This window comes from Malus domestica, chromosome 13 (genome assembly GCF_042453785.1).
Source record: "Malus domestica chromosome 13, GDT2T_hap1".
Taxonomy (NCBI): Eukaryota; Viridiplantae; Streptophyta; class Magnoliopsida; order Rosales; family Rosaceae; genus Malus; species Malus domestica.
Window position 1 is genome coordinate 20,535,519 of NC_091673.1, and position 20,259 is coordinate 20,555,777.

At 37.5% G+C, this 20,259-nt stretch overlaps 1 protein-coding gene across 1 annotated transcript; it reads left to right on the plus strand.

The window, feature by feature from the left end:
• Positions 1-1,324: 1,324 nt before the first annotated feature.
• Positions 1,325-6,246, plus strand: LOC103446393 (protein NPGR2-like). The gene is made up of 6 exons (XM_008385496.4): positions 1,325-1,670; positions 2,172-2,455; positions 3,178-3,430; positions 3,787-5,003; positions 5,329-5,482; positions 5,751-6,246. The coding sequence occupies exons 2-6, from the start codon at positions 2,192-2,194 to the stop codon at positions 6,065-6,067; spliced, it is 2,205 nt and encodes a 734-aa protein (XP_008383718.2). The 5' UTR covers positions 1,325-1,670; positions 2,172-2,191; the 3' UTR covers positions 6,068-6,246.
• Positions 6,247-20,259: the final 14,013 nt, after the last annotated feature.

The window sequence follows — 20,259 nt, forward strand, 5'->3', positions numbered from 1 at the left end:
ACATATGGTGCCCAATCATTATCCACATGGGCGCCACGTCATCAGTTAACGGAAGATTTAACAGCCAGACTAACGGATGTACAAGACTGTCCCAAAATTAACACTTCAGGTACGACTCTGGGATGAAAAAAATTTAATGTACTGAATGTTGAAAACCACGAAACTTGAGGGTAGTAAATTGAGATTTATCCTAGTTTCTATGTTACTAAAAAAATGCATAGAAAGTTAAAGGCTAATTTTTTTTTTGTTGGCCTATGTGATGATTCGACATTTTCAGTGTGACCCTCATGATGAAAAAATTGTTAATTGAACCTCGCCTTGTAAGTAATTGTAGTAATTGTGCCTATATATATATATATATTCAATTTGCTGCCCCATATATCTCTCTGCTCTAGATTTAGACTTAGTTTGCGCAAAAAGTTCAACTATGATCAAAAGACGTTGTAGGCAATACAAACAATAATGGTTTATTAAAGAGAACTTTAACGAAAAGCTTCCGGTACTATTTATTTTAACGAAAAATTATATTTTTACACTAAAAAGTTAATCATGGTATTGTTCACTTTACCCTTTATTTTATTCTTATAGTTAAAACTCAAAATTTTCAAACCATTTTTATTATTTTTCCTTTTATTAAAAGCATCCTGATTTTCAAACAATACTATACCTAAGAAATTAGGTGCGACTTCACCTTCACTTTTTTATCCTAGCCATTGACGTGGATTTACAGGTTTAGCTTCACCTTTTTATCTTAGCCATTATCGTGAAATCCAATTCCAATTAAATCAAGTCATATTGGACACATGGTCTTCTTAATTTGGATTGAAATGACAAATTTAACTCCTCCACGTGATAGTCATGCGAATTTACTAACAACAAAATTTTAGGTTTGGACTTCAATTGTTAACGAACTCACCATGAGAATTTAATTAACAATTTTTTTACTATAAGAATCACATTTTTATAAATATCGTGTCATCACATACACCGAGTTCTTTTTTGGCAAAGTACAAGTAGAAAATTATGGTCACAATGACAAAGAAGCAAAGAAAATCAAATAAAAAGTTTAGAATATATGAAAAATAATAAAAAAATAATAATTTGGCAGCCATCCTTGCCCAATATTATATAATGCAAATGGGCAAAATGCGATTAACGGACAGTGAAATTCGTGATTACGGTTCACCTTTATCTTGTCGCTGGGGCCGGCAGTTGACCAAAAGGTGAAGTGAAAAATACGGGGATTAATTTTTCAAAGTGGGCCCAGGAAATTCCTTTCGAATTGCCTGTCATTAAAAAAAAAAAATTAATTAAGTATTTTTTTAATGTAATAAAATTAATTATATAATTTTCAAGGAATGAAACAGGTGCGCAAAATCTTCCCTCTGTTCACATCCTTGAATTGAAGGGGTTAGCTTTCATAATTTAATGCGTCAAACTCTGAGCAGCTCCAGAACCACGACTGTTGGCAATTTCTCAAGCAACCCACAAAAAAAGAGATTAAAAAAAAAAAGAAAGAAAAAGGGCCAATTTATTTTGTTGCTTTGGATTCTTGGGGAGGAGAAGTCCAGGCGATCCCTTTCCTTGGATGAATTGGAGAGGTGGGGAAGCATGGGGAAAATGTTGATGGCTTGTGGGCTCAGTCAATGCTTTTTGCTGCCAGCCAAAAGGTGCTTTTCTTGGAAGCTGTATTTGATCTCAGCTCTTCTTTTCTCATGCTTTGATGAGTTTTTCTCACTCTTCCCACTTTTATGTTCCAGCAATCATTGTGTTTTCTCATGCTGTGGTGTTTTTGTTTGTGCTGAATTGAAACTTGGGTTGCGAATATTTCTGGGGTTTCCTTTTAATCTTCATTGCGTTTTCATGATTTATGAGCTAGTTGGATGATTAGTGTTTGCAATTTCATGGATTTTGGTGATTCTGTGAAGTGGGATAATTGCTGAATTTTCCATATGTAGGGAAAGTTTTGGAATTTTGAATTCTGGGAATTTGGATTTTTGGGGAAAAAGAAGTGTTTATTATAGAGTCAATGGGTGTGTTCCTGCTCATGATCTAAGAGTGTATGACCCTAGGGAGAGCTCTGTCATGTATGTTCATTGAAGACCTCTGATTCTGTTTTTTTCTTCTAATTTGTTTGTGTTTATTTTCGGTTAATGTTAATGCGGAAACAGTTCGATTGGTTTGATCCGGTATGAGAACTAAGAAGTGGATGAGTAGGAGAAGATTCAGCATTAAAGGGAGGTTGGATAAAATGCTCAAGTGTATGCGTTCCGGTGAGCAATTAAGGGTAGATGAAGTCCCTCATTCGTCTGACTCCCTGGCTACTCGGGACTACTCAGCTAGTGGTGGCACTGGCCACTCGTCGCGAACGGGAGAGATAGAAACAAAGATGGATAACAGCAATATTGAAGAAGCTGAATCGTCTCTGCGAGAGAGTGGTTATCTGAACTACGAGGTTGGTTGCATATAAATTTTGCATAGCTATTACTTCCTTGTATGGCTTTTGTTTTAACTTGTTTGTAAGCCGTTATCTTTTAAGTTCAACAACTTGAACAATTTGAACTTTCTCGCTGTATGCTCGAATGGAATTAAGTTGCACATTTTGTGCAACTGCAAATGCTATGAATGACTATGTTTTGTGGTTATTTCTGCCTATATAGTCCTGCAAATATATACCGGATCGTGTAGAAACTTATGTTGTGGGACTGTTTCTTTGGGTTTCTCCTTCTAATTGTTAATTTATTTCTGTTAGCTGTTGTTATATGGTATACATTGGTATGTAGTATATAACCTAAATTAATTCATTATTTAGCACTGAACATAGATACCTATAAACGCATTTAGTATTTCAAGTACGTAACGCCAATTTTGACAAAATCCTGAGTGCCAATGTTTGCCGTTTGTAAAAATTGGAAGCTTGTTTGACAAATTAGTTTTGGATGATCATTGTCATGGGACACTGAAGTCAAACCAGGCTTAATTTCTTGGAGTGGAATTTGGTCAATTGTTCTATTGATAGTAGCCAACCTTTCTTTAATAGGAGATCTTTCGGATTTCCCAAAATGACTTCATATCAAATCATCTGCATGGTTACATTTGTATGATGATGCGGTTTTCTTTGAATCTTCAGTCGTCTTCAAATAATTCCAAAAGCTAAGAGACCTGTGCATTTTGTAGGAAGCAAGAGCTCTATTAGGAAGGCTTGAGTATCAAAAAGGTAACACAGAAGCTGCACTTCATGTATTTGAAGGAATTGACATTGCTGGTGTAATTCCCAAGATGAAAGTCTCCATTTCTCGAAGATGTGAGACCAACAGACGTCGTTCTCAAAGCGATGCGGTCCCACCCATGTCTATGCATGCTGTTAGTTTACTCCTTGAAGCTATTTTTCTCAAAGCGAAATCGTTGCAGGGTCTAGGACGGTTTGGAGGTATCCTTCCGTCTTGTTCACTTTCCTGCCCCTGTTTCTCTTATATATGTTCAGACTTTTGCAACTTTCTTGTGTCTTATCTGTGATATGTTTTCATATCATGAGCTTTGAATGCTCCCTGGATCATTTAGTTTTCTTCTACAATAATAGAACTTTATAAAGAATATAACTATAGTCAACCACACAATTACAGACAGAAATTCATGATTGTGTGTTTGATACATTAAGCTGCATATTTGGCTACTTCTGGTGCGCTTTCTACCCGTAAAATTATAAACATGTAAGATTTTGGATAGTACATTTTACTATTTATAATTTCTGCAGGGCTGATTTTGCTTGCTGACCTAATTTTGCAGAAGCTGCTCAATCTTGCAAGCTTATTTTGGACACTGTAGAATCTGCATTACCAGATGGCTTGCCCGAAAACTTTGCTTCAGATTGTAAATTACAAGAGACTGTAGGTAAAGCTGTTGAATTACTTCCAGAATTGTGGATACTTGCTGGGGCTGCCCAAGAAGCTATCTTATCATACCGGCAGGCTCTCCTCTATCATTGGAATCTTGACATTGAACTTGCTTCAAAGATGGAAAAAGAATTTGCAGTTTTTCTCCTGTACAGTGGTTGTGATGCAAACCCTCCAAATCTCCGTTCGCAGATGGAAAGCTCCTTTGTGCCAAGAAACAATATAGAAGAGGCTATTCTGCTGTTGTTGGTTCTACTAAGGAAATTTGTTGCCGGAAGGATAGGATGGGACCCATCAATCCTTGATCATCTTTCTTTTGCCTTGTCCATTTCAGGGAAAGTGAGGGCTCTAGCCCATCAGGTTGAAGAATTGATTCCTGGAATTATGGGAAGACAAGAAAGATATTGCACTCTAGCGCTTTGTTACTATGGGGAAGGTGAGGACTTGGTGGCTTTGAATCTCTTAAAAAATGTTTTCAATAATCGAGAGAACACGGACTGCATTCTGGAGTTATTACTGGCTTCAAAGATTTGCAGTGAAAATTCGGTTTGCATTGAGGATGGGACCAAATACGCGTACAAAGCACTGTCAGAGTTGGATGGAAAATGCTGCCAAATGTTGAGTATCGCAAATTGCTTACTAGGTGTTTCCCTGTCAGCTAAATCCAGATCAGTCGCTTCTGATTCTGAAAGGATTTTGAAGCAGTCTGAAGCATTACAAGCACTACAAACTGCTGATAAAATTACGAAAGAGAGATCTCCATACGTTGTATATCATCTTTGTCTAGAACACGCTGAGCAAAGGAAGTTGGATATTGCACTTTATTATGCAAAGCAGCTATTAAAACTTGAGGCTGGTTCCAATATAAAATCATATGCTCTTTTGGCACGAATATTGTCAGCTCAAAAACGGTTCATTGATGCTGAGACTGTAATCAATGCTGCTCTAGATCAGACAGGGAAGTGGGATCAAGGAGAACTGTTGCGAACTAAAGCAAAACTGCATATTGCACAAGGCCAGCTGAAGAATGCCATAGAAACATACACCCATCTTCTGGCTGTTCTTCAAGTTCGGACTAAAAACTTTGGTGTTGAGAAGAGGCTTTTAAAGGTAAATGGTGGTAATTCGTTGTGTTCCATTTCCTTGAAGAGTACATGTTTAATGTATTTGAAAAGTGTCTTGCCGGCAAATCTTTTCTTACTTTTAGCCAAAATTTGCATTATTTCATTACACTAGTGGATCGTAAACTTCATGTATTTTCAAATATAGTTTGAGAATATTTTAGCATCATAATGCGTAACCATTATTTGTTATTTGAGATGCTCAAGAAATATGGTATTAAAGTTTATCTTGAGTACCCAATTAATATTTATAGAAAGCTGTTTTTTGGTAGCAAATTGTAGGATGTATTATGTTTCTTTTTATACATTTACAGAGTAGGAGAAACCATAATAGAAGCTTGGAAATGGAGACGTGGCATGATTTAGCTAATTTATATACAAGCTTGTCCCAATGGCGGGATGCTGAGGTCTGCCTTTCAAAATCCCAGAGCATCAATCCTCATTCTGCTTCCAGATGGCACTCTACAGGTATATTGCCGTAGCTATATTCGTTTATATAAAACACTGGCATTATTTTGAGTCCTTGGGTCTTGGATTCTTATATGGATGACTTTATTACTTCCCGCTACTCATTTGTCTCCGGTAGCACAGAGTCACAATTCTAAAAGTATAATTTTGAGTCCAAAGAGAAAAAAGCCAGGGCTTGTTAATTTTGGCACTAAACTACTCAAATTTGCTGCGAAATCTTTCATCAGCCTTCACTGTGGACCTTGTAAAACTTTGATTATTTTGCTAGGTTTACTCTACGAAGCCAAGGGTCTCCAGCAAGAAGCTTTGGAATCATTCAGGAAGGCATTAGATGTCGAACCTACCCACGTCCCAAGCTTGATATCCACTGCCTGTATACTCAGACAGTTCGGTGGCCAATCTCTACCAGTCGTTAGAAGCTTTCTCATGGATGCACTACGACTTGACAGAGGAAACCCCTCTGCTTGGTACAATCTGGGGCTGCTGTACAAAGCTGATGCGAGGGCATCAACGCTAGAAACAGCCGAGTGCTTTGAGGCAGCAGCTTTTCTTGAAGAACATGCGCCGATCGAACCCTTTCGATGACCACCTCGACTTGTTGCACCTTCTAAACCATGTATGATAGAATCAGAAAGTGGTTTGTAAGTTATATATATGTATTTTGAAATGATACAAAGAGGTGAATACATTAGAATACGAAAAATGTTGAAGTATCCTTCCTTCTCTTGAAAATATATTGAGTTATAATCTATTAATATGTGAAATTTGTTCGTTTATTTATTTACTTACCTAAACAGGATGGTAAACTTTTGGCATAATCTAAGCGTTTGTATGTGATGACATTTCTTTGAGTTGACAGTGAAGAAAAATACTATTAGGTAGTAATACTAAGCATTGGTATGATGTGAAGGCTAGCGGCGAATCGATTGTAACATCAAACGTTAGTTATTAACCATTTTTTATAATAAACTTGGTTCTCTAAATCATGTGTGGTAGTTTCTTCGTCCATCTAATTTCATCTTCACCTCCCCCAAAACTGCTTCCGCTTTGCTTGCACGTTCAGGCTCGAGTTTGTTATCCTCAACCCAACCCCATACATTCGCCTTTTTTTCTCCTTCCATAAAACATCTTCCCATTTACGAGAGTCAACTTTGTATGAAACCAGTGTCCTTTCAATTCAATAATACAATATATAAACAAAAACTTAATGATATTGTTTCCAGAAAATGCCAGGCTAATTGTGAACCAATTATATTTTTAAGTTTTTTCTATAAACACGCGTAGCAGTTCCAAATCTCTTCATCACGTGGCTTATTAATTTCTGTTCCAATTTTACTTAATTTTTTTCTAATTTCTTTTTACTAATTTGTCTCCATCATAAGTAGTTTTTGAAATTTTAATTACTGGAAATATAAGGGAAATTTTGAGTTATTCAAAAATTAACCATATGTTATAAGCATAATTTACTAAACAATTATAGAGCCATAGAGAGAGAGAGTGCGGCATAGAGTGAGAAGAAGAAAGATGTGTAATTGTGGGTGTGTGTTATTCTACCCCATTGTGCCTTTATTTATAGTAGCAAGGAAGGTTGATTCCTTACCTTTCAGGATTACAACATTTAATAGGTAATCTACTCCTAATAGGAATATAAGACTCATTCCCATATCTACTACGATTTACACAATCACATTCTTAATCTAATAAGACTGCAACACTCCACATTGAGTGTGTAAATACTTAAGTAAATGGCGCATCAGATCTTCAGTGATGAAGTAAGTACAGTTGATGACAACGGAAGAATGCATAAAAAAAAGTAAAACTCACAAAACCTTGCTATGTTAAAACCCAAGGTGGGGGAAAACCCCATAATCTAAGGATAAAAGTGAGAAGTTGCATTAAGTCAAAACTATACGTCTTTTGGATGCAAGTAGAAGAGCTCACAAGGGTATGATCAGCTGAGGATGGGTACCTTAGCAAAAACCCAGAGGGAAAAATGCGTAGGGAAAAATAGTACATTAAGATCAAGTGAGTATACTCCAGGATACTCCCCCTGAGTTTGACATAACTTCCAAATGAGAACTTCAAGCATTGAATATGATAGTTAGGCATACCAATTCCTCGGACAAGTTTATGGAAGGTTGACTTCGGTAGTGATGTCGTGTAGAGGTCGACAATGTTATCTAGGATCGGCTTGCATGACTTCAATCTCCTGATGTTTTGCTGATGTAGATGTAGACACAATAAGTCTTGGCATTGACTTCGTTGATGTATCATGGCTCGGTCGGGTTGATACATGCGGCATAATCTTCATAGATCGTCGTCGAGACTCAACGATGGATGAAAAACAGCAAGTACTTCGTAATGCTCAACAAGAACTCTTAACCATGTCTCACTTGTGGTGTAGTGAAGTGAGGTGAGTCTTGGAAAGATTTGAAGATTTTTCAACTAAGGTCATATCGTGGACCTCTAAGATATTGCAATATCCCTAACGGTAAAGACATAACCATTTGAGGATTTGGCCTTATGCAGGTTTGATAAGTAAACTGCATCAGCATAACAAACAAGGCAAGCATCATTTCGAGGATCAAGGGGGTTGGATCCGCTGAGATGCGTTGGGATTTACCCATGTAGTACCTTCATGGTACGTCTTTAATACCAATTCAGTGGTTGCATGTAGGCACGGTGCTGCATCTTGACTAAGATTAACAGTGAAAGAGATGTCCTGTCAATGAGCTAAGTACAACGAAGCGCAAAGTTGAACTTTAGATATGGAATTTCGGATTCCATTACCTCTTCAAGGGTCTCATTTGCATATAATGTATGGACGATCAAAGGTATACTCAAAGGTGACACATTCATGGTGTAGTTCGATTGGTAGACCAAAATACCGTCATAACAATGCTTCAACTTCAGGTCAAGGCATAAACGAGTTTTCCTAAGATCCTTCATCTCAAATTCCATCTTCAGGTGCGAGGTAGTTTTCTCAAGTTCTTCCAGAGTCTTAGTGAGATTCGTGTTAACAACATAAATTGTAACTCTAGCAATTCAGAATAAGACTTCATAGTTTAACACGCAAGGGCATAATTCATCACTGACTGATCAAATAATCACTTAGACGGGTATACCACATCCGTCGGATTGTAAATGAACGCTTTAAACAAGTTAAAAGGGTTTTTCGTGGTTTGGAACTATTTGAACTAGTCCATGTAATTCTTCGGGAACTTACATGTAAATCTCTGTATCTATATCCCCATGGAGAAAACACTAATCACATTTCATAATGCTACTATCAATCACATGACGTTTGAGAGAAACCTTATGTCGTAAGGCATGCATCATATTGCACTATTTCATTCATCTCATAACGCTTCATTTCCCATTTGTAACATAACAGGGTTACCTTGGGTAGTGTAGGAATGACAGGTCCAATACACACTTTGGTAAGGAATTTGACCTGGATTGTAATTTTAGTTGTCCAATTAGTTCTACGTTGTCACTTAATCAACGGAACACAGTTCAATATCGTCGCTTTTCATTTATGTCGGTAGCTACCATATAAGTGAAAACTTCATCGATGGTAATCTCATTTCAATTCCATTTAACTTATCCAAACTAGTATACTGGACCAAGAACTTCAAGTCTTGGGAGTAATCCGAATTAATCTCATTAGATGGAAATGATTTGAGACAGCGATCAAGTATGGATTCATTGTTGTGACGCGTCTTCCTCTTCTAGGTAAGTGAATCTTACGAACCGAGTGATATGTCATGCTCCAGGCCAAGACAAATTGATTAGTTATCCGCTGATGTACTAGACCGTCCAACAGGGGCGGCACACCCTCCAAGGATGTTGGCTCGACGTCTATCCTTGCAGGCATGTTTGCAGCTGGCATAAGATCTATTTACTTTAGCTAGATCAGAGGAATGCATTTGGAGCAACATTCTGAAAGCTAGAATTCATCGCACTTGCTTATCATACTTATGCAGTATGAGGATCAAGAGACATAGTGGGCAACATCCACGCAAATTCACGTCGTTCTCCAGGAACGTTGACGTTCTTATCTCCCCCTAACGGCGGGAAGACTGTCTCAATAAAGCGTCAACCCGTAAATGAGTGGTAAAGAGATCGCGTGCAAGGGCTCGAAGAAAGCTAGTGTGAAGGAGAATCATAAGAATCATAATCGATAAAGATTCACATCTTTCATTGAGGACCCAAGTTGGTATGTTATGGTGGCCCAACTTGGCACATGAAATGCACACCCAAATGCATAAATATGAAAATCGTCAGGTTCGTACCTAGTAACCAACTGTAACGTCATATGGGTTAGGTGGCAATGAGCTTCAAGGTGACCAACATAACTGCGTAAAAGATTGCATAGCCCTAGGCAGAAACCAAAAACTTTGTACGTTTACCATAATTCGGACGATCGTTTAAATTGCGCTTTATGATCGCTAGGCAAGGCTATTTGGGGTGAACATGAGAATTCGATATTCAATAATAAACCTAAAATACATGCAATACCTTATCGAAATCGTCGATATAAATTCTCCGGCATTATCCAGTCTCCCAGACTTTAAGGGATAAGTAGGGTGGTGAACCCTTAATCGGCATGAGGTTTAGCAGCAATATGTGTGGACAAAAATGTGACCAGTTTGTCAATTCATCAACCAAAACCATAACTTTTTATATGGTCCACATTTTGGTTGGATTAGTTCACATATATTCCCTTGAATCCACTATGAAAAAGGAGTTGTTTCGTATCTTTCCTAGGGATGATTTAGAAATCAAATTTCCCAAAATGAGCGAGTTTTGGCAAAGTGTGCTTGTAGGCACAATATCCTTACTTTGGGTAAGGAGATGTGTCGTATCATCATTGTTCGACCTAAGTGTCCCAAAAAGGTCTTGCCAAAACAAGTAAACTGCTCGAATCAATCAGCTCCAGGTCGGCCATATGTGGCATGTTTCCAGTTGGGAGACAACCCATTAGCCCCAAATCAAAGCTGCAAACTCATTTTTAAAGGTAGTGCAAAGATATTTCACTCTATTTTCTTCAGTGGTTTCATTTATGATCATTGCCATCTCGAATATCCTTAAAAACTCAACAACAAGGGGAATTTAAGGTCCCTTAAATGATAATTCAGTACCATTCTTACAACGAGGAGCTTGCCAAATGCTCTTAATCAAGTTGGATAGACCTGAAGTCGTTGTTAGAGATGTGATTTAGGTGTAAAGTTAGTGTGCCTAGTACGCATTCATCCAGACAACTAACTTTCCCACATTCATGCTTAATCACGTGTTTAATTGAATCAGTTACATATATTAAGAAACATGATTCAATTAACTCATATTCGAGGACAATATCAATAAGATTATCCATAACTAAAACATACACCAAACTTGAATCCAATAACATAGAAAAATGTTCACAAAGTAAATGGTTTACTAAGGGGATTTGGCCAACAAGGCCATCCATGTCAAAATGCTGCTTTTCCAACGATGTTTGGTGGAGCAAAATTAGTCTCACATATGGACTATTAAAATGGTAATCCTTAACAACATTGGTAGGGGCACGAACATGTGTATAACCAATGATTTATTCCACCACGATGGAAGTAAATTCTGCAGGTTAAGGCTTGGGAATATTATCCCTTATTCTTGAAGTTTTAGGTCTTAGGTGCTAAGGATCATGTTTCGGGCATGATGCCACACCTTGGCAGGCCTTGATTCTACCATATGTTGTGGTAGTAATCAGATATGAGAATTTGGTAAACTTCCGCTTTCTACATTACTACTTCAAGGGTAAGTTAGAAACATGGAAGGTCGAGAAAAGTATTCTCTAGTCAAAATTTGATCGGATTTATAAACTTCAGAATCGTACTCATTCATAGACGTAATCATGATGTGCTTCAGGCAATGTCTTTCAGGATTAGACATTTCGTAGGAGCGAGCCAAAGAGCCATAAAATCCTTGTTCGGGAGGTATTTCCATTTGTAATGCTTTGGGTATAAGTCTTCAAATGAAGATTAGGGCAGAGGCTTATTCAGCTCTTCTATGCCATTGTTGGCTACAATGGTTTCTCAAATTTTTGATAGTCAAGTGGAGATTCACGTCTTGTACCCCATATAGAGTGGTTTACGTTAGAAACGTCCAAATAAGGGAAATCGAACTTGTGACAATTCGACAATCCATTGAATTTGGAGGGAACAAGATTGTGATTGGTGCTATGGGAATGAATCATCCATAAGCATCAAAGTTAGAACATTCAAGTTCTAATACATGGTTTTCATGAAAAATGTCAGGTTTTCATGGGTGTATTGTTTTATGAAAACTTCGGGTTTCAAAGACAATAAATTTGAAACTACAGGTTCAATTTAGTTTATGAACGTTTAGTTCATAAAAGAGAGATTCCTGCAAGAACACAGAATACAATATACTACCAAGTGTAGTGGATTTGAGTTTGTTCAGGAACTCAAGTGTGAGAGCTTCGTTACTATGAAAGTATGTCAACGATTCAAAGTATTAAAATAAATTATTGAATCGTTAATGTCCAAAAGTGATATTCAGGTCAATAATTTTGGATTCATAATCAGATTAATGAACTGCAAGTCACTTTTAATTAATTCAATAGATTGGGACCATTCGGGATCGATCGTAGAAGCAAAAATAATTATAACCTTCGGGTTAAAATTATTTAAAATGCCAAAAAAATAGCATTGGGTCGAAAAAGAATGCTAAATAATAGCATTGGGTCAAAAACCATAGCCCAAAAATTTTGGGTTGGGTGTCGTAAGTAGGCAAAGGCCTTATAGGCCTTGGGAGTGGGCTACAGGGCACGGGCCTGGGTGTGAAACAAAAAAGGGCAACCCAAGTTGTTGGCTTTGGCGAGGGGAGCCCAGCCAAGAGGTTGGCGTGATTTTGGGCCAAGGAAATGTGCGGGAACAAGCCCAAAGGCTTACGGGTTGCGAGTGAAACCTCAGCCATAACTGGGTTTTGGTTTTGGGCATAGAAACTAAGCCCAGCCCCATGGGCTGGCTTATGGAAACGTGGGTCGTGGCAAGGCTAAGCCCAGCAGCATAGCTGCTAGTGTGGGCTGAGACGAGAGGTGTCACATCCCAAATCGATTTCACCGTAACACGATAATGTCTGCTTTGGGCCCCGACCACGCCCTCAAGGTTTTGTTTATAGGAACTCATGAGCAACTTCCCAGTGGGTCACCCATCCTAGGATTGCTCTCACCTGAACTCGTTTAACTTCGGAGTTCCGATGGAATTCGAAGCCAGTGAGTTCCCAAAAGGCCTTATCCTATAGGGAGGGAAGCACGATATTGTCTGCTTTAGGCCCCGACCACGCCCTCAAGGTTTTGTTTCTAGGAATTCACGCTAGCAGAACTTCCCACTGGCCATTTTCTCGCTTAACTTTAGAGTTTCTACGGAACTTGAAGCCAGTGAGCTCCCAAAATGCCTTGTGCTAAAGGAGGTGAACATATACATATAAGGCGTAGATGATCGTCACCCCTGGGCAATGTGGGATTTAACAATTCACCCCCTTAGGGGCCCAATGTCTTCGTCGACACATTTCCGGCTAGGGAATGACTCTGATACCAAATTGTCACACCCCGACCCCGCATCCGCTGTAGCATGATATTGTTCGCTTTGAGCCCCGACCACGCCCTTACAATTTTATTTTTGGGAACTCACATGAGAACTTCCCAGTGGGTCACCCATCTTGGGATTGCTTTTGCGCGATCTCGCTAGGGCTGGGTTCGGTTCTTAATGGTTCGATTTTATTTCGGTTCGGTTCATTTTTTCTCGGTTCGGTTTCGATTTTTTTTTCTTTTTCCTTTCTTTCTTTCTTTCCTCTAAAAAATAAAAAACAACAATCATAACATAAGATATAAAATATGACTCAGGATTTTGTCATTTAGATACATATGTCAATGTGTCTATGCATGCTTCGTTATCTGCAATGAAAAGATACATGATCTTTTTCTGTTTGGGGGACCAAAGATTAGATTACATGTTTCCATCTCTCCAGGGATGGGCTCACAGTTTTTCAATATTCATGAGGGAAGTTACTAATTAATCTAAAAACATAAAGTCTCAAAAAATGAAAATTTTTGAGTCTTCAAAAAGTCCAAATTTAAACATTACACAATGAAAATAAACATTTAAAGTCCAACTAGAATCATGAATCAAGTTTAAGTCTTCAAAAAGTCCAAATTTAAACATCACACAAGTCAAATAAACCTTCAAGGTTTCATCACGTCATGTCATGCACAAATAAAATCTTCAAGTCCTCAAGCTCAAGCTCAACGCTTAGGCGGCCTAGGAGGCAACATAACACCTTTCTTGAGCTTCCTCTTGCCATTTCTACATACCAATAAAAAAAGAAAGAACATGATGTAAAGCAAGCATGCAACATAACATCTAATTAAAATAGTCTAACAAAATCAAATGCAATAAGTAAAATTACCTTTCACAACTTCTTCACAAAACTCAATCTCCTCAATGGTTGGCTCATGATGTAATGCTACATGAATTGACCTAAGCCAATTTTGTGTACATATTAAAGCCTCCACAATTTTTGGACTCAAAGAACTATGATATGAATCAATTATTCGTCCACATGTGCTAAATGAGGATTCCGAAGCAATGGTTGATATGGGAATAGCTAAAATCTCTTTTGCAACTCGTGCCAAAATAGGATACTTAGAAAGCCCATTCACCCTCCACTAATTCAAGATATCAAAGTTTGCCTCTTCTTCCCCTTCATTAGGATCCGAAAGATACCTATCCAAATCATTGTACACAATACGGGCTCTTTTTGCTTTTCTCATTTCACTTTTCTCTTTCAACTTTCTTTCAATCTCTGTCATGCTTGATAAAGGATCTCCACTTGTAGTTGCCGATTGAGAACCACCACCACTACTTGTGCTTTGTTGTGTATCAAAAGATAACTCTTCATGAATCTTGTAAAGATCAAACAACAATCTTTCACCGCATTGGTTGCAATTTCAACTTTTTCCTCGTCCTCGCCATATAGTATCTCATAATAATCAACCACATTCTCCAATTTATGGTGAGGATCAAACACAAGTGCAACAAAAACATATTGATTCATATCCTTAATTGAACCCTAATATTGGTCATATTTTTCTTGCATCAACATGGAGATTATAGACAAGAATTCATTATCTTTGTTTTCAAGGAAGAGACTTTTGATCTTAAACAAATCACCAAAAGTAGCATGAATTGTTGGAGTATTAGAACAACACACTTTTAAAGTGACTTCATAGAAAGGTCTCAAAAAGGATGCAAATATTCTCGCCTCACTCCAATCATAAGTTGAAGGTGGCCCCTCCCTTATATTATCATGATTTTCTTTAGTAAAGTAAGGAAGATAATGACCATCATCTATTTTCAACCTATCAAAAGCCATCTTGAACTTCAAAGCTGATTCCAACATTAAAAATGTAGAATTGCACCTAGTAGGGACATCTAAAATCACAAGCCCTTTGCTTTCTATTCTCACTTTCTCAACACACATTTTAAAGCTCTACAACCTTTGAGGGAAAGATCTTACATTCCTAACCGCATTATGATGTTGGAAATGTGCCCTAAAACCAATCATGTGATGATGCTTTACGGACATTTCACATGTTAAACTAATCTAGTTTAATATAAAGGGCAAAGATTATTGTTTGAGCCGTCTCATATAAATGTTATATGCTTAAACGATAAAGTCCAAGGAATATGTGATTGGGAGAATGTAATCTAATGAAGTTAGATTCATGAGACCATTCTTTCGTAGACACATCCTAAATGTTCCTGATCATAGGATTGCCAATTGGGCATTGACAGTCCGTCAAGATCGGTACGTGCTATGTCTTCTCTCAGGGAGAGTGACTAGTCTCGAGTCATTGGTGTGTGTGACATCAAGACAAGTACGTAGGTGCTCAGTAGAGAATGAGTTCACTGAACGCAATCAACAAAGAGTTCTCATACTCATGTCACATGAGAACTCATGGTTGGGATAATGCAAAGTAGTCCTTTGACCTGAGGCATCACAGTTGTCTTGTGGTTAAGTCCTTGATCTTTGATTATGTCAAAGTCACCCCATCGGGGTGTCCATGGCATCGTTGGGGTTAAGCCACTTAGCCATGGAGGCAAGTGAATGCGCAACAAGGGATCTCTAACCTTCAAACTGTTTGAGGGAGAATACTCTATGATATGATTTAGAATCTCTGGCCAGAGTATGAATGAGATTTAGAAAAGTCGTTCTAAATCACATTCAAGGTAATCATATAAGCACACGAATCACATTGGATAGTAGACATGAATAAATAAACTATCAAACCAAACAATGTGGTCAAGAGTATTGTATTAGAGAAAGACCGTATTGCATTTGTAATCCCAAACTGAATAGGTTTTCTCTACCTCTTCTGATTAGCTTGGGTAACCATGATATGCTGCAAGGTGTCACTCATGGTTTGTGGAAGCCCTAAACGTGTGTAATCACTAAAGGGAGAATTGAAAGTAAGTTTCAATTCACAATCGATATAAAATGGTTTTAATCGCCCACTGCCTCGCTAAAAGGAACCTAATGGATCGCACACCGTGTAAGGTGGAGATTGAAGAAACAATGGAGATGAGTAAGAATGATTAAATGGTTTAATCATTTATTTATGGCAAGGATTAATTAATATGTTAATTAATCAAACGAATAAGTTCGTTAAAGACCTCGGGATAGTTTTGGACATTAAGGCCCAATGGGCTTTGAACGTCAAGCCTATTGACTTAAGTTGTATGACAACTTAATGAATAATAATTCACAAAGGCCTAATTAGCCCAAAAATACCCTAGGGCCGGCCATGATGCTAAGGGTAGTGAACTTGGACTTATTTACAAGTTTGCCACTCAAATGAATAAAGGTATAAATATGACTTTATAGCCTAAAATTCATTAGGGTTTGTTTTGGAGAAAATTGGAGAGAACATGTCTCTCCATTTCTCTCTAAAGAGGCCGGCCACCTTGGGGGTGCATCTTGCAATCCCACTACTCCAAGGTCACTCATTTCTTCTCCAATCTCTCCTTGGTGAAGAGACTTAGCGGTTCCCTATTTTGGGAACTTGGAGAAACCTATTCATCCATCCAAATCCATAGATTTTAGATGCAAGGAATGAAGGCCCTCTCTTTGGGTGATTAGCCTTTGCTTATGCAAAGAGGAATCTACAAAGGTACAATTTCAACTCACTTTGTTTTGAGTTGAGTTTTGGTTCACCAATCTACTAGGCTTTGAATTTCATGGTTAATGTTTTGTTTTTAAGTGCATGCAAGCATGATTCCGTCTTTAATTGTTAATTGCATGCTTATTGATGTTGCTTAAATGAACTAGTTTTCACAAAATATTCCTTCATATGAATGCTTTGTATGACGGTATTCAACATCTTTATCTCATTCACCACCAAATTAAGAATATGAGCAATACACCTCATGTGCAAATATTTTTCATCATGCAAAAGTGCATTAGGAATCCCCCACCCATTTATTCGGTGCATCAAATCCCTTAAGCTGGAATCATTTGTCGAAGCATTGTCAACCGTAATAGTTAACACCTTCTCTATGCCTCACTCTACCAAACACTCCTCCAAAAGTTAAGCAATGGATTCTCCTTTATGATTTGGAATGACACAAAAGTTCAAAATCTTTTTATGTAACATCCAATCATCATCAATAAAATGAGCGATGAGAACCATGTAATTTGTTTGTTGAATATAAGTCCATGTATCCGTTGTTAAACACACCCTAAATGTCTTCAACTGACTTTTCAATTTCTCCTTTTCAAAGTAAAACAAGCCAAGTACATCTTTAGCTATTGTCTTACAACTAGGTACTCTCCACAAAGGACACACATGCATGCAAAAATGACGAAAACCCTCTCCCTCAATGAAAGAAAAAGGTAACTCGTCTATAATTATCATCTCTACGCAAGCCTTAGTAACTTCCACTTGAGAAAAACCTATAGCTTCCAACTTATCTTTTGTGCCCGCAAAAGTTAAGATCTTTTGCCTATTTGTAGAAAATATTTCCTTATTAAGACCGTAGCAACTACATCTAGCTAAGTGATTTCTTATACTAGTTGTAACATTTTTATCCGTGTCGGCCATATACGATTTGCTACAATACTTGCACACCCCTTTAACTCTACCTCACTCAATTGTCCTATCAAAGTGCTCCTAAATTGTAGACCTTTCATGACTTTTTAGTGAATCCAATAGCGTGTCTTCTTTACTTACTTGATCATTTGAGCAACCTTCTTTTGGAGTTGCATCAGAGGATTTTTTGGATCCACCATGAGTAAGAGGAAATTGTTGAGTCGCCACCATGGGGAGTTGAGGTGGAGTTGATTCACCAACAATGTCCTTCAAAAATAATAGAAAGAATCATTACAATTAATTATTAAATAAATTGAGACATAAGAACCATAGAGAAGTTTGTTTTTTCATGGGAGCTATTTGATGATCTCATTGAGTTTGAGCTTGAGCTTGAGGCTTTTGATGCACTTGACTTCATCTGATTAAGATGCAAAACATATAATAAGCAAAGGTAGGATGCACATGGAAAAGCTACGGATGCACATAATAAGCAAGGTCTATGACTATAATCCTTCTATATAAAAGCAAGGTCTATGACTTTAATCATCAAAAGATACAAAACATATAAGATAGATGACACTAGTTATTTATACTCTTAGACACAACAAACTTTAATCTTTTTGCTGTGGAGTGACAAATAATTAAAAATCAAAATCAAACATATTTTGGTTCTCTTTGAAATTTAGCCGTTGAGCTCGTATTCCTCGTCATATTACTCGAAAGTATTGACACCTAAATACTAATTAATTTGACATTTGGAAAGTAATCTGCAACTCATAAGTCATAAAGATGCAATCAGCAATCCTCCGATAAAACTTGATTATTTATAATTATGTCTTTTTTTTTTGGACAAACAGATATGAATGAAGACTAAAGTGGAGGCCACGAGCAAGAACATAAAAATTCCATAACTTATTATTTACTGGTTAATTACAGGCTGCTTAACTGAGAACAAGGAGAACCCTAATATAATCGAGGAAGCTACCCCTTAAGCTACTCCAACAACCCACATTGACACTCCCCACTCTCCATGGACTCGAAAAGGCTCACATTATCCCAGAAAACCCTAGAGTGAAAGCTGCAGAACCAAATCTAGCAGCATACCCAAAACAAGTTAATCAAACCCTATGTACTCTCACAAATTAATCAAACCTCAACTAATAGTCCAATAGTGTTCAGAAATGAAGTTACCTAACCAAATCCAGCATACCCAAAACAATTGCAAAACCATGAAATTGAAAAGCTATAGATTAGATTCATCAGAACCAACTAAATTGAAAAAAAAAAAAATCTGCAAAACGCATCAGGGGATGAGAGACCAACCTTGCAAATGAGGGAATTTGTGGGTCAAGACTCGAGGCTCGAAATGGCGAGAGGAAGTCGTGCCTCGTGGGTCGCGGGTCACTGGTCACGGGGTTGAGAGACTGAGAGTGAGACGGCGACGTTGAGATGTAAGACAAGTCGCAAGTCGTTGGGAAAGAAGAAGACGAAGTGGAAGAACGGCAAAGCTGGGAATGAGATAGTCTAGAGGTAGAATGAGAGTACGTACAGAGGAGAGGGATAAAAGAAAAGGAATGGGTTCGGTTCTGTTTAGGGTTTCAGACTGAAGAATGCGCCTCTACAAATTGGACTAAACAACGCTATTCAAGGGAAAAAAAATATTTATTTATAATTAAATATGAAACGACGTCGTTTTGCCTATACTTCGGTTCGGTCCGGTTTTCGAACCCTAGAAACCAAACCGAATTGAACTAGATTCGGTTCGATCCAGTTTTACACTTTCGGTTTGGTTTTTTCGACCTCGGTTCTGTATTCGGTTCCCTTTTTTTTTCAGTTTTTCGAACCCACCCCTAACCACAATAGTGGTGCCGCAAAATCCCATATTCCTATCCCTTTTTTTTTCTTTTAAATTGTTAGGGTTTTACAAACCCTAAATTTGCTTCTAATTTATGAATATACTTTGACTCACAAATTCCACATAGCATAATTGCATAATGCATGAAACAAATATATATATATATTGACAAATTTATGAACATATACAATATGTATATTAGAAGGAAAATATAAACAGGAAAATATAAACATAGGGGGGTTCATGCATCATGGGGAATGTTTTCATACTTCAAGGTCGTTTCAAATATCTTCCTTTATTTTAAGCGTACCTGATTGGCAGAAAACTACAAAAGCCTTTGAATTTGTAGAAGATCATTCTCATAAAGTCATAATTGCATCTCCAATGCATTGTATCACGTTCAACATAGAAAAAAATTAAGTTGAATCAATAGCATGTAGATCAATTCAATAAAATAATTAATCATAAAAAGAATGATTAAAACGTAATACTCTCTTGATTGAAGAATAAATTCTTTTGTTAGTGCAGCGTCAAGAGCGTGCTGATAACGTGTTGTAGGCATAATTTACTGAACAATTATGGAGGCCATAGAGAGAGAGTGCGGCATAGAGAGAAGAAGAGAGATGTGTAATTGTGAGTGTGTGTTATTCTATCCCATTGTGCCTTTATTTATCGTAGTTCCTTACCCTTTAAGATTACAACATTTAATAAGTAATCTACTCTTAATAGGAATATAAGATATATTCTCATATCTACTAAGATTTATTC